This window comes from Hydra vulgaris, chromosome 14 (genome assembly GCF_038396675.1).
Source record: "Hydra vulgaris chromosome 14, alternate assembly HydraT2T_AEP".
Lineage (NCBI taxonomy): Eukaryota > Metazoa > Cnidaria > Hydrozoa > Anthoathecata > Hydridae > Hydra > Hydra vulgaris.
In genome coordinates, this window is record NC_088933.1 from 24,770,043 (window position 1) to 24,785,000 (window position 14,958).

The 14,958-nt window shown below is 23.7% G+C and overlaps 1 protein-coding gene across 1 annotated transcript; it reads left to right on the plus strand.

The window, feature by feature from the left end:
* Positions 1–2: 2 nt before the first annotated feature.
* LOC100207419 (uncharacterized) lies at positions 3–14,834 on the plus strand. Its single transcript, XM_065818317.1, has 7 exons — positions 3–829; positions 5,496–5,592; positions 7,325–7,415; positions 8,775–8,827; positions 9,393–9,502; positions 9,581–9,671; positions 14,619–14,834. Exons 1-7 carry the CDS (start codon positions 297–299, stop codon positions 14,736–14,738), a joined length of 1,095 nt encoding a protein of 364 aa, XP_065674389.1. The 5' UTR covers positions 3–296; the 3' UTR covers positions 14,739–14,834.
* The last annotated feature ends 124 nt before the right edge of the window (positions 14,835–14,958 follow it).

Below are 14,958 nucleotides of genomic sequence, written 5' to 3' on the forward strand. Positions count from 1 at the left end.
TTATTATGAAAAATAAATTAGCGCAGTCTCCTAGAAAATATGGCGGTCCGTTTTATAGGCTCTGATATGCTTAACTAAAAAACAAGCTTGTCTTAAATACTGATATTACTTATTCTCATTTTTAAAATCTATATTATTATATGTTTCTCATATGCTATCTTATAGATAGTTCACTCCATATTTTTTAAAACTCTAAATAATTAAAAAAAAATAGATATTAAAAAAACTTTTGTTTTTACTGCAACGCGTGATATTGCTACAAACGTTAAATTTAAACTGCATTAAAAACTTTGGTTATGTCAGACAATGAAAAAGATAGCCATCATAAAAAAAAGTCAAACATAAAATCTGCAGCACATAACTCAAAACATTTAAAACGAAAAATAACTCAGGAAGAAAAAGAAGACGAATTAAGAGAAAGACTAAAAAGGAAATACATTGAGCATGAATTAAACTCAAAGAAAAATACTAAAAACAAAGAGGAAAAAAGTAGCAAAAAAAAACAGGACAAAATTAAAAAAAATAAACGTGATGACTATCATAGTGATAATTCAGAGCTAGAATATCATAGTACAAAAAAGAAAAAAAAATTGTTAGATTCAAAAGACAAAAGTGATAATGATTATACACAAAAGTATGATAAACACTCCAAAAATCAAAATAAATTGATAAATACAAACAATAAAAAAAATAAAAGTGAAAGACATTCAATTAAATCTAATAGGGATAGTAGAGACAATATCGATTTTTTAAATAATGATACAAATAACCACAGAGATGATTCTAATAATAGAAAATCAAGAAGTTGGGACAACAGTTCGAAGAAAGAGTAAGTGTATTTTCTTACTATTTTTTGTTGGCAAAATTAAATATAAAAATTTTGTAATTTATGAGAATTATCTAATTATTATTAGAATATTATATATTAAATCTGAATTTTAACTTCAGGAAAACTTAAACAAGTTAAAGCTTATTTTTGATTGAAAATCCTGATAAAATTTGATGTCAGGATATGTGAATAAATAATTGACACTATGATTGACTTTAAATAATTGTGTTTAAATTAACTTTAGTCCATTTCAATAAAATATTTTAACTTTGGTGCAAATATAGTTGTTTTGTGTAAAATGTAAAACTTGTTTTTTATGAACCTTAATAAAGGAGGGTGCTTGAAATACTTGTCCGCCAAATAAAGATTAGAAATAAACAATTAAATTTGTAAAATTATTAACTTTTGAAATATGTAAGAAATTTTAAATCTGCCAAGTCATATTTTAAACTAAGTATAAATTGCTTCTCCGGTTTTAGCTTAACACTTGCATTACTTAGTTTGTTAAACAATAAATTACATAGAGTTTCATTTTCAAAATATAAATAAATAGTTTCAGTTCCCAATTTTGTTACCTTAATTTTAAAAAAACTGAAAAAGTTTGCTTCAGACATTTAGTATTAAATATACTCATTGTACGACCAATATAGAACAAAAAAAATTTACTTAAACCTAATTGTTAACTGAAGCAGGCATTATTTAGGTCAGTAAAGTAAATCACAATTTTTTTTACTTGTTAAGTATTACTAGTCACGTGATTGTTTTAAAATGTAAACAAAAATTTACACATAAAAATAGAAAACTTGTTGTGAACCAGCCAAGTTTGATGACACATTTCATAACATAGCTAGAAACACAGAAAACATTATTTGAATTTTTAAATGTATAAAGGATTGCAATTTCAATAATTTGGTGCCCTTTACAAAAATATTACGAAATACATTTTAAAGTGATAAAATTAAAAATAAAAATGTATTAAAAAAAACTTTTTATTCCGTTTTCTGGTAATATATATTTAACTAGGAAAGATAGATCTTTTATATTTGAAGATGGAAGCACTTACAGAAAAAAAAAACTATTATTTTAAACTTGATTTTTTAAACTTTTTATGCGAAAATACTTTTTTATTTTATAAACTCGTGATGCCAAGCTTGCTTTTGTATCGTGTGAAACAGCTATGATATATATATATATATATATATATATATATATCCCAAATGAAAACAAAAAGAAAGATTCCTCCCCCCCCCCCCCTCATCACAAAATTGTAACACTTATCTTAAAACATTATTATCAACATTACTTATCTGATAGAAAATTTGACAAAGAGCTATAAAAGTTTTTACTGCATATAAAAAAGTTTTGTTTTACATTTTTTATTGTAATAGAATGCAGGGCTTTTAAAAATTATTACAGCAATTAAAAATTCCCCAAAAAAAGTGAATAATATCTTAAAGTAATTAATAAAAAAAATAAATAATTTATTACATAAAATAAAAATTATTTTGTCATAATTTAGACGGTAAAAAAATTATATTTTAGCAGTTAAATAGTTTTATATTTTATTAATATAATTTAGAGTCTAATAATTTTTATATTTTTCAGTTAGTCCAATCTAATCAAAAACATTTGCATTTTAATTGGCACTCTTTTTTAATATTTTTTTTTTTGCAGCAACTTTGCCTTTTAAAAAGCGTTGCAGTTTATTATGCAATTAATTTTTTAAAATAACTTGGTGTTTTTTTTATATTAGTTACAATAATAGTTACGTTTTTGAGAGAAAATAGTATACTTTTGCGAGAGCCGTAAATTGCTCTTGTAAACCATTTTAGGGGAGTGTTGGCAAGAGCAAAAGCGAGAACTAAAGCTCTTGCTTCCCACCGAGGCCCATATATATATATATTTATTTATTTATAACATATATATATATATATATATATTTATAACATATATATATATATTTATTTATTTATAACATATATATATATATTTATTTATAACATATATATATATTTATATATATATATATAATATATGTATATATATATAATATATTTATAATATATATATATATATATATATATATATATATATATATATATATATATATATATCATACATATATATATATACAATATATTAATAATATATATATATATATATATATATATATATATATATATATATATATATATATATATATATATATATCTATATATCTATATATATATATAAATATATATATATATATATATATATATATATATATATATATATATATATATATATATATATCTATATATCTATATATATCTATATATCTATATATATATATATATATATATATATATATATATATATATATATATATATATATATATATATCAGGCAACCAAAAAAGTTCGTGCGGTTTTGCAGATCCATAAATAAATACATATAAAAACAGTTTTAATTAAGTTTATTCTGAAAAATAGTCTCCTTCAGCAAGAATAACTTTCTCCCATCGTGAAACAAGCTGGTGTATTCCATTTTTATAAAAGTCTTGAGTTTGGTAGCTAAAAAATTGAATTAACTCATTTTCGAGATCTTCTCTATTTCGAAACTGTCGATTCCTCATTTGATTATCCAGGGCCAAAAACAGGTGATAGTTGCTTGGCGCAAGGTCTGGTGAATACAGAGGGTGAGGTAGAATCACCCATTGTAACTATTTTTCGTTGCACATCAACATCCGGTCAAAAAATGGCACTAAATTGTGGTGGGAAAGCAATGAAGAACAAATGGTTTAGCGCTGTAGCTTGTTTATTTCACTTAACTCATAAGGTACCCATTTGCTCAACTTCCAACATTTTCCAAGTTGGTGCAAATGTAAATGAATAGTTTCATCACTCACATTAAATCTTAAGGCAAGGTCCTGACATGTTTGACTGGAGTCCTGCTTGATTGCCAGCTTGATATCCTTGTTGTTTACGATCGATGGTCTTCCAGATCTTGGTTTATCTTCAAGGTATTCATTTCCAGAAGAAAATTTTTTAAACCACTTTTGACTCGTCTGTTCTGTTATAGTACCTTCCCCAAAAGCAGCCCATATCTTACAACAAGCTTCTGCAGCTTTGGTTCCAAGTTTGAACTCATAAAGTATATAGGCGCGAATTATCGCATCTGACACAGCCATACTCCACTTAAGACTTTTAAATTTAAAACGCACTAATAAAACTTATGAAACACACTGATTGATTCTCCTTAAAACAAGCTTTATATGTAAAATCATCCCCCCACCACAACCAGTTTTCTTAATACATTTCTTAGAAATAGGCAATTAGGATTAACTGCACGACCTTTTTTGGTTGCCTGATATATATAATATATGTAATATATATATATATATATATATATATATATATATATATATATATATATATATATATATATATATATATATATATATATATATATATATATATATATAAAATGCGGTAGTGGTGTAGTGGTAAAGCGCTCACTTATATATATATATATATAAAATGCGGTAGTGGTGTAGTGGTAAAACGCTTAACTTGTTTCTCCGCGCAGCGGCCTTGTTCGTCAAGTTTCGTGTTTCGGAGCTATAGAGTTGAGAGAGGGTTAAACCACTAATAAGTAGCCTCCTTATCTGTAGTGGCCTTCTCGGCCTTGAGGAGGTGAATAACAAAAAAAATATATATTTATATATATATATATATATACATATATATATATATATATACATATATATATATATATATATATATATATATATATATATATATATATATATATATATATATATAAAATATATATATATATATGTATTAATTATATATGGATAATATACATATATGTATTATATACATGCATTTATAGTTTATTAAAAAAAATGTTGCACTTTTTGTTTTATAAAAAAGGTGGAGACACCTAAAATATATTTATAAAAATCCAAGGTGGGTACACACCTAAAATTCCAATAAAAGTATTTTAGGTAAAGAAAGCTTTATATTTAGGAGCTATATTTTAAAATATATAACAATTTATATAATGTTTTCTGAAAGCTAAATATATTATTTAAAAAATTAGGTTCCAGTAAATAGATAACTGGAGCTTTTCAATTCAAGTGTTTTTTTTACATATATTTTTAACCAGAAAGACTTGTACTGGTTTTTCAAACAACAGCTAATTATAGTACTAAGGAAGTTTGATGTTCGTCTATTATAATTTTATAAAAATACAAATCTAATTTATTTAACCTAGTCAATTAATTTCTGTAGTTTCTATCACAACAAAACAATGCATAGAAACTATTCTAAACTATTTAAATTTTTATTTAATAACGAATAAAATGTAATAATAGTATGGAATATGAGCTACAAAAGCTCATAACAAAGCTTAAGGCTAATACCCAAAAAAAGCACAAGAGGACAATTTTAACTACCATTAGTTTACATTAAATATTAAATATCTTGGAGTTTTTTGATGATAATGATAAGTTTAATTAGTGTAAATTTATATTTATTTAAATTTATGAGTTTAATAGAACTTTAAGCACTAGACATCAAATTATTTATAATACTATATTAATCAAATAATTTTCCAGTTATACTTTTTATTACTTTAATTTTATATTTACTTATTTATTTTCATCTTTTTTTCTAAGGTTATTTTCTGGCTCCAAATCCAAGCCTAACATGAAAAAAGAAGAACCAAATTTTGCTTTATCTGGAAAATTGACAGAATATACTAACACTTACAATGTAAGCTTATATATAAAAATTTTTTTAATCAGTTTTTATCAGAAGTGAAATTATTATTATGTATGCAATTACTACTATTTACTATTTATATATATACATATATATATATATATATATATATATATATATATATATATATATATATATATATATATATATATATATATATATATATATATACACACAGTTGTGTAGTTTGGTGACACTATTATAAAAGGAATTATTTAGAAATGATTACTTATGCTTTTTTTTAAAAAAATATTTTTAAAAAGGGCTCATTTATTTTTATAGTTTTTTAGGAGAAACTTAGGAGCACTAATTGCTCTGTTCCTTTAAGAACATTAAGCACTCTATTTTGTAGAATACATTTTATAGTTGTTTTAATATATATATGTATATATATATATATATATATATATATATATATATATATATATATATATATATATATATATATATTTATATGTATATATATATATATATATATATATATATACATATATACATATATACATATATATATATATACAAATATATATATATATATGTATATATACATATATTATATTATATAATAAATATAATATAATATATATATAAATAAACCAGACTAAAAAAAGTTTCAAAACTTGAATAAAATTTTTTTTTAATTGCTTACCTAAACCAAATCTTCAGTACATGTAGCAGCACTTCCTTCCTTTATTTATTTTTATTTTTGTTAATTCACCTCCCTAAGACCCAGAAGGCCACTACAGATAAGGAGGCTACTTAATTGTGGTTATAACCCTCTCTCAACTCTTTAACTCCGAAACATGAACCTTGACAAACAAGGCCGCTGCTCGAAGAAACAAGTTAGGCGCGGTACTACCAGGAACCTGGTGGGGATCGAACTCAGAACCTCTTGCTTATGAAGTGAGCACTCTACCACTACACCACTACCGCAATTAGTTAATGCAGCAACACTCCGCATGTGTTACCTATTTGTCAGTCGATGCAACAACACTCCACGCATGTTTTAAATCATTATAAAACGATAAAACATTACAAAACAATAAAAACGACTAGTCTTTTATATTGCGGTTTTTTAAAAAATGTCAAAACTTTATGTTGGGGAGATCGGGTCTATTTATAAGTTGTAAGTAACAGGGGTAAGTTGTAACAATGTGTTTTGAAAAATGGTTTTCATATATTGTTCCTAAATTTTTTTTACATTATATAACTATAATTATAACACGTCAGCTATATAAAACTTACAGTAATAAATTAAAAAGTTTTTTTGGATTTCACTGTAAACTTAGAAATTTATGATCATAATAAAATAATAGCTAAAAAAATCTTTTTCAAATACAAAAAGATTAAAAAAATTAGGTTTATTTAATGTAAATAATTATATACATTGATTAGAGTGATCATTATGCCTATGGGGTAAGTTGCAACAAGTTGCTTGGGGTAAGTTAAATCATAAAATATGTGTACCTGTTGTAATGATGCGGTGTATGCTTGGACTAAATTTGTGCATGTTTTTTTCTGAGTCAATGAATGTTGGAAAATGCCACTGAAAATAGCCTTGTCTACTGGGAAATTATATATAAAAATATAAATTTATGACCTAGTTATTAGGTTTTGTTCTCAATGATTGCTTAAGCAACCATTCAATGCATACTATTAAAAACAAATAAATTAATAAAAAGCGATAATTATCTTTAGTAAAGTCTTTATGTTAAATTTTTAGGGTGTGGTTATAAAATATAATGAGCCTCCTGAAGCACGAAAACCCAAAACAAGGTGGCGGCTTTATCCCTTTAAAGGTGATGTTGCACTTGGTGAGTGTCAAGTTTTAAGATTAATTAATAAGAATTTGTTTACAGTAGATTAAAAGGTTGTGTCTTTGTTAAAAGACTTTGTTTTTAATAAAAAAAAAATGTGCAACATTGTTGAATCAATTTTATTTGAATTGTTAAGTTAATGGCCACTCTTATTTATTTGTTTATTATTATTATTATTATTGTTGTTATTATTATTATTATTATTATTATTATTAATGTTTTGCTTTTTTACTTGGTTACTAAAAATCACCATAGGAAAGGCAAGAGTTTCTAATAAAATATTATTAAACATTTTATTGCTTTTTGTAGCCAATAATTAACTTGTCTCAATAGAATTAACGGCAATCAGGAGTCAACAAAACTGAAAAAATCATTTTTAGGAACTTCAGTATTGATAGCATCTTATTATTTATTAAGTTATATTGCTTAGGAAATCTTAATCTAAACTTTTCAATCAAGTTTTAACAAACAGCCTGCACCAACTAAGTCAAACAAAGGAAAACATAACTAAGCAAACCTTTTTTGGCAACTTTTTAATTTTTTAGGTTGAAGTGTCATCAGGTTTTCAAGATTTATAAGACTGAATAGATTTCTATAACTTTTCGAAAAGGTTTCTTGCAAAAAATTTTAAAAGGCTTTCCAAAATTTAATAGTTTTTCAATGAGAGGTGGTACATAAATTTTTATGGTTACAATAATTTTTATGCTTTGTAAAAGCAATGCCAAATAACCAAGTGATGAGTGTTTTTCATGAACTGTGAAATAAATAAAATATTTAAAAACAAGCTTGTCGAGCCACAATTTTTTTTTGTCACAAAACATCGACATAAACACCTGAGAATTTATGGTTTGGCTCCTGGTTCTTTATGTGCATTATTTCTAATTTTCTTAATTACATTTAAATATAGAAATTTTTTTGGAAAGTTAAAAAGATGATAAATAATACTTTAAATGACAAATTTAAACATAATAAATTTATTATACTGATACAAACGTAAAATAAATAATTTTGAAAAATAAAATTTTCGTCAATAAATTTTGTTTATAATTGATGACATTTAATTTAGGGGAAGACTTAGGTAATTGAAAATATTATTACATTTCTTGGACACAGTATTTATGGGATGTTATGAATTTGAAATTTATATCTCTCACTTATGAAGCGAGTGTTCTACCAATACACAACAAAATTTTTGCGTGAATTTAAATAGGATTTTTTGCAAATTATAAATATGCATTAAAACCTTAGTTTTTTAGAAATATTTTTGAAAATAAAATAGTTTAGATTAAATGTAATTTTTTTTTTTTTTATATAGAAAACAGTTTTTTTAATTTTCTGAAAAAACTATTGTTTCAGAGATGCTGCAGCTTCATAGACAAAGTGCTTTTATGTTTGGAAGAGACAGAAAGGTATTTTATATTGTTGTTTTTTGTTATAATTAAATGTTGACAGTTTTTTAGTTGTTTAGGATTTATTAGCATTAAGCAATATTTAGCTTAATGATATTGGAAATATTTTATTTTTTCATTGTATTACATATTATAAAATATGACTAAGTTGATTAGAATGTTACTTTTTAGTAGTTTTTAAATTAATAATTTTTTAAATTAATAAGTAACACAATATTAAATAATTTGAACCCCCTGTATGTGTTTTTTTTTTATTTTTAGTGAAAATTTTTGATTTTAACATTTTTTTGACAGTTATTATTGTTTAGATTAATTGATTAGATAGTTGAATTTTAAATTGATTGTCTGACATTTCTTAACAGTTTAAATTGAGTTTTTTTTCCCCCTATAAGCATTATTTTTATTTTTATTTTTGATAATTGTGAGTATTTTCATTCATCTAAATTGAAAATTTCCCCCCTCTATGTTAAGAAATTTTTGGGTTTTAGTCGAGTTTTAATGATGAAAATTAAATTGTTTTACTTAACAATAATAAACAACACAAAAAAAAATTAATGCTATCTAGATAGCAGATATTCCTGTTGATCATCCGTCGTGTTCAAAACAACAAGCAATTTTGCAATTTCGTCTTATGGAATACACAAGAGACGATGGTTCTTTTGGTAAGAGAGTTAGGTGAGTGTGTATAATTTTATTAAATTATATTTTAAATTCAATTGTACTTTTACTATAATATATTGATATTTCCTTTAGACCTTACGTATTAGACCTAGAATCTACTAATGGCACATTTCTAAACAATAAAAAGATTGAGCCTCGAAGATATTATGAGATGTTTGAAAAAGTGAGTTATTTAAAAATTTAAGTATTATTTGTTATTGATGAATATCTTTAAAATGTTTTTATGTTACTATTATGTGTGGTCATCCTTACTAAGTATTTATTTTGTTAATAATTTGCCAGAAAAATTATTTGAATTAAAAAAGCAACAGTTGTAGCTGAGTTGATATTTTGTATATAAAACTGCACCAAAGTTGTTTAAAATGAGCATTTCAGCATTTTCACTATTTAAAAATGTTTAAAAAATATATAAATTATAATTTATTACCATTGTATAGAATATTCCCATGATACAAAAATTTATAATTTGTTATACTTTTCACTATTTACTAACTATTATGTCTTCATAATAAAGTTTAAAGTACTCTCTAATGATCTAAAATAAAAAGCGCTTTACAAGTAAAAAACACAAACAAGTAAAGTTCTCAACCCAGAACATTTATTACACGATGGTTCTATTTTTTTTTCGTGTGTTTTCATGACAACATACAGCTTAGTAGTATACTTCAGTAGTCTGAAAAAGCATGTAAGATAAATATAAATTGAAAAAAGCAATTATGATATGATAAAAGAAGTAAATACATCACATATAAACACTACAAACATTGTTACAAATATTTATAATCTGAGAAAGATACTTATTGCAAAGACAATTAACTATAACACAAAATAGCAAAAGTATAAAAATTAACAGTTAAAACATATTTTTAAATTTTACCAGAAGATAAAATCATTCTTACATTGACTGTGACTAAATTTTTTCAAACTATTAGCTAATGATCAATATAGTAAATTTCAAATAATTAAAATATACGAAATTAAAATCATATTTTAACAGTAGAAAAAGTAAACTAAGGAGCAATCGTGACACCAAGGTAGAACTCAAGAAATAAAATAACAATAATAAATTTAGACATGTTTGTAATACATAATCTTTGCAGTTAAATATAAAATATAGCTCTAAAAAGAAAAGAAAAAGAAAGGAATATAGTAAAATAATTATTTTTATTAAAAATATAATCCTTCTGATTAAAAGCATTAAAAACCTTAAATTTTACTTTCATAATTTTTATATACACAATCCGTATAATAAAACATTGTAGAAAAACCTTACTTTATTTTAATAAGGAAACTTGGAAAAAGAAAAACATACATGACTGCTTTGATGTAACAATGGGCAGTTATGACGGAGCAGAAATTTGTGAATTTATTGGACTATATATTTTAAATTTGTTAAGTAAAATAATCAATATAAAAGATTTAGGCCTTTATCGCGATGTTGGTTTAATAGTAATGCGTAGAAAATCTGGTCCACAGCTCGATAAAATTAGAAAAGATATAAAAAATTTTAAACGTATTTGCTTTCAAATCGAAATAAACATAAATTTAAAAATTTTGAATTTTCTTGATGTCACACTTAACCTCTCTGAAAATTCATATAAGCCTTTCAAAAAACCAAACAATGAATTAATGTATATTAATATTAACTCAAATCATCCACCCCAAATTCTAAAACAAATCCCGATTTCAATTAATAACAGGCTGAACCAAAACTCCTCTAATGAAAATGTATTCAATTCCTCCAAACAAATATTTGAAGATGCCCTAAAAAAAAGTGGTTTTGAAAATTTTGAACTAAAATTTGACCCTGAAAAAAAGAATACAAAAAAGCGAAATAAAACTAGAAATGTAATTTGGTTCAATCCCCCAAATAGCAAAAATATTTCCACTAACATAGGAAAAGTGTTTTCAAAATTGGTCGATAAGCATTTCCCGCCCTCTAATAAATTACATAAAATTTTTAATCGAAATACAATTAAAGTTCGCTACAGTTGCACAAAAAATATGGAAAGAATTATAAAAGGTCACAATAATGCTTTGTTAAACAAAAAAGAAATCCTGAATGAAAAAACCAGAGAAAATTGTAATTGTAAAAAAAAAACAATTGTCCAATGAGTGGAAGTTGTTTATCAAAAAATGTGGTAAATAAATGTGTTGTTTCCTCTAAGAATGTACCTGACAAACAATATATTGGCATTACAGAGGGTGAATGGAAAAAATGTTTTGCCAATCATAAGCAATCTTTCAAAAATAAAAAGTATTCAAAAGACACCATGCTTTCAAAATATATATGGGAATTAAAAGAAAAAAATATTGATGATTTTATATTGAATTGGTCCATCCTTAAAACAGCGCCTGTATATAAAAATATTTCCAAAAAATGCATACTATGCCTACAAGAAAAATTTGAAATAATTACACATGCAAATCAAGAATGCTTATTAAACAAAAAATCGGAATTAATTTCTAAATGAAGGCACGAAAATAAGTTTCTCCTAAAAAACTATAAAAATAAATGAGTTCAAATAATATATACATTAATTACCACTTTTTAAAAAAACATTTAAAAAAAAGCATAAGTAATCATTTCTAAAGAATTCTTTTTATAATAGTGTCAGCGAATTCCACAAATGTGTGAAAATTTACAGTAGTTAAGACATTTGCGACTTCCTGTAATTTAATTTTTGGTATAAATTGAAGTTTTATTAATTTGATCATTCATTTCTGATGAATCTTTGTTAATGAAAATCAGTGTAAAATGAAAATTTTTTTTGTAAAGTGATTTTCTACCAATATATTGTGTAGAATACATTTTAAAGTTGTTTAAATACATATATATATGTGTGTATATATATATATATATATATATATATATGTATATATATATATATATATATATATATATATATATATATATATATATTTAAATATATGTATATATAAATATTATGTAATAGTAGTATTGAATGTTTACTAAGCTTTCAGTTTTTTAAAATTTAAAAATTTGTTTATTTTCTTGATGTTTGACATAATCATGTTTTGTCTTTTAACTAAATGAATAAAAAAGATTCTATTTTCTTTCTTGAATACATATTAATAGTTTTGCAAACAACAATTATTTTTTATTTTAAAAAAGTCAGCAGTTTAATTTTTTTACCAGAAATTTATGTAAAGGTTAATTTTTTTTATTAAAAAAAAAAATATTGATAGTGTTATTAAAATGTTATTAAGAATTGTGTTATTTAAACAATTTTAATGTACACTTTGTACATAATTTCAATGTTTACAAGGGATTTCATTATACTAAAATAAAATAAAAAGGTAACTTATAAAACTAACATTGTCTAAATAATTATTCACATGCTTGCTAGATTACTTTGCTTAGATTTTTTTTTTTCTACTACAATTCATTCTTTTACGTTGTTTTAAAACAAGATTTCTTCTATAGCTGTAGAATATTTTAATTATTTCGATATTTCAAATTTATAGTTATCAATAATGAACATATATAATGTAATAATAGTTTAAACTTTTGTCACAACAGTGTGCAGTTTTTAAAATGTTAACAAGCAAGTCGTAGAGCATTTAAAATCCTCTATGACTTGCATTTTATCACAAGGCCTTAAATCTATTATATTTTGTATAGATCAGATCTTATTAACTCTCCCAAAAACAGTTCTCTGTATAGCTCACAAAGAACATTTCCTCCTTTTAATCTCTTAATACTAATCAACTCACTTTTGACATCCCTAATTTACTGGTTAATCATTTATCACACATTTTCATCACTCCTGCTTTTGTGGCAAAATTTCTTATTCATTTCTAATTCTAAAAACATTCTACATTGGTCTATTAAACATTCCTTTCACAGTCTTGCAAAACTGTTTGCTAGAACTTTCTTTTCTTTTAAAAACTATTTGAAACTGCTATAAATGTGATATTTAACCTTTTAACTTATTTTCTATTTCTTGAATATGATCTCTCCTCTGTAATTACCAGGGGCTTACATCGGTTTGTGGTTTTTTAGCTAAAATAGAAATCAGGTTGTTTTTTTAACAATAATAGTAATCTTCCTATTGTTTATACTTTACATCTTCATACTTCACATCTCAGTGGTGCAATATTAGGTTTATGTTCTGTTGCCTTTGGGTTACTAAAACATTTCATGTCTTATTTGAGTTGTTTGCCATGATTATTTGTATTAAATGTTGTTATTGTATTCTACAGAGTACTCAATGTTTTTAAAAAACAGAGCAATAATAATTTTGTGAAAACACTTATCTAGTTTTTTATTTGACAGGCTATTTGTCCTTCTGTAGGTTCATCAGGAGGAATGTCTAAACATCAAAAAAATCAAATTACAGAAAAAATATTCCACAGGAAGTTTGGAGTTGTTAAAATTAATTATATAATAACTGTAGTTATTTTGCAACCAGGAAGTTACATTAACTGCATTAAATTAAAAAATTAATTATGAAAAGAATTCTTTAGAATTAGAATAATTTTAGTTTGGTCATTTGTTTTTATAATTTTTTAAAAGTTACTTATTTTCATATCTGAATTAAGAAATTAATTCAGATTTTTTGGTTAGTAAATTTTCTTGATCCAAATGAGTAATAATTTCAAATTTTTCTTGTAAACATAATATACATTTTTTGAAAATTTTTAATCTGTTACGTGGAAAACCAAGTAACAGATGATGTATAGAGACCAGTCTATAAATATACAATATTAGTTCAATTCAAAGGTATTACATTTTACCACAAAAAAGTATCTAACATATAATATATTGATTTTTTGTTTAAATAATTCACACATTATTAACCAGGTTGTTTTAAAAGTAATATAATTGTTTTGTAAACACAAATGTTTTGTAAACTAACTGTGAAAAGTGTGAGTTTATATTGTGTTGTATACATTAGATAGTTGTGCAAAATATATGCAATTAGTAGAGTCTTAACAATTTGTAGTTAGAAGTAAAATATAGGTATACTTTAATTTGTATACTTTAAGGTGTGGTAAAATTTTTGTGTAGTTAATTAATTTTTAACTATTTATGGTTAAAAAAAATTTCAATAAATGTATAATATTCAATAAATATTTACTTAAGGATGTATTAAAGTTTGGCTTCAGTTCTCGTGACTATGTACTTTTACATGAGAAATCAAAAGACGATGAACCTAATGAAGATGATAATGGAGAGGATGACGAAGTAGAAAAGAAAGAATGATTTAAAGTGTAAATTATTGTGCTGAAAAATATTGTGTACAAATTTTTTTTGTATTGTTAATTTAAGAATTTAAAAAGAGTCTTTATCTTTGTTTCAGTGTATAGCTTATGTTCATTTATTTGCCAAATTCAAAGCATTGAATAAAAAAACTTAATAAATTAAATTATTTAATATTACTTAATTAAATATAAATAAAATAATAAAGTTAGAACATAGATAA

Bases quoted from the DNA above. Each gene is read 5' to 3' on its own strand.
- LOC100207419 (XM_065818317.1), top strand. From the start codon at position 297: ATGTCAGACAATGAAAAAGATAGCCATCATAAAAAAAAGTCAAACATA. The intron at 5,593-7,324 runs GTAAGCTTATAT...TTAAATTTTTAG, and splicing joins AATATACTAACACTTACAAT to GGTGTGGTTATAAAATATAA. The intron at 9,503-9,580 runs GTGAGTGTGTAT...TATTTCCTTTAG, and splicing joins TCTTTTGGTAAGAGAGTTAG to ACCTTACGTATTAGACCTAG.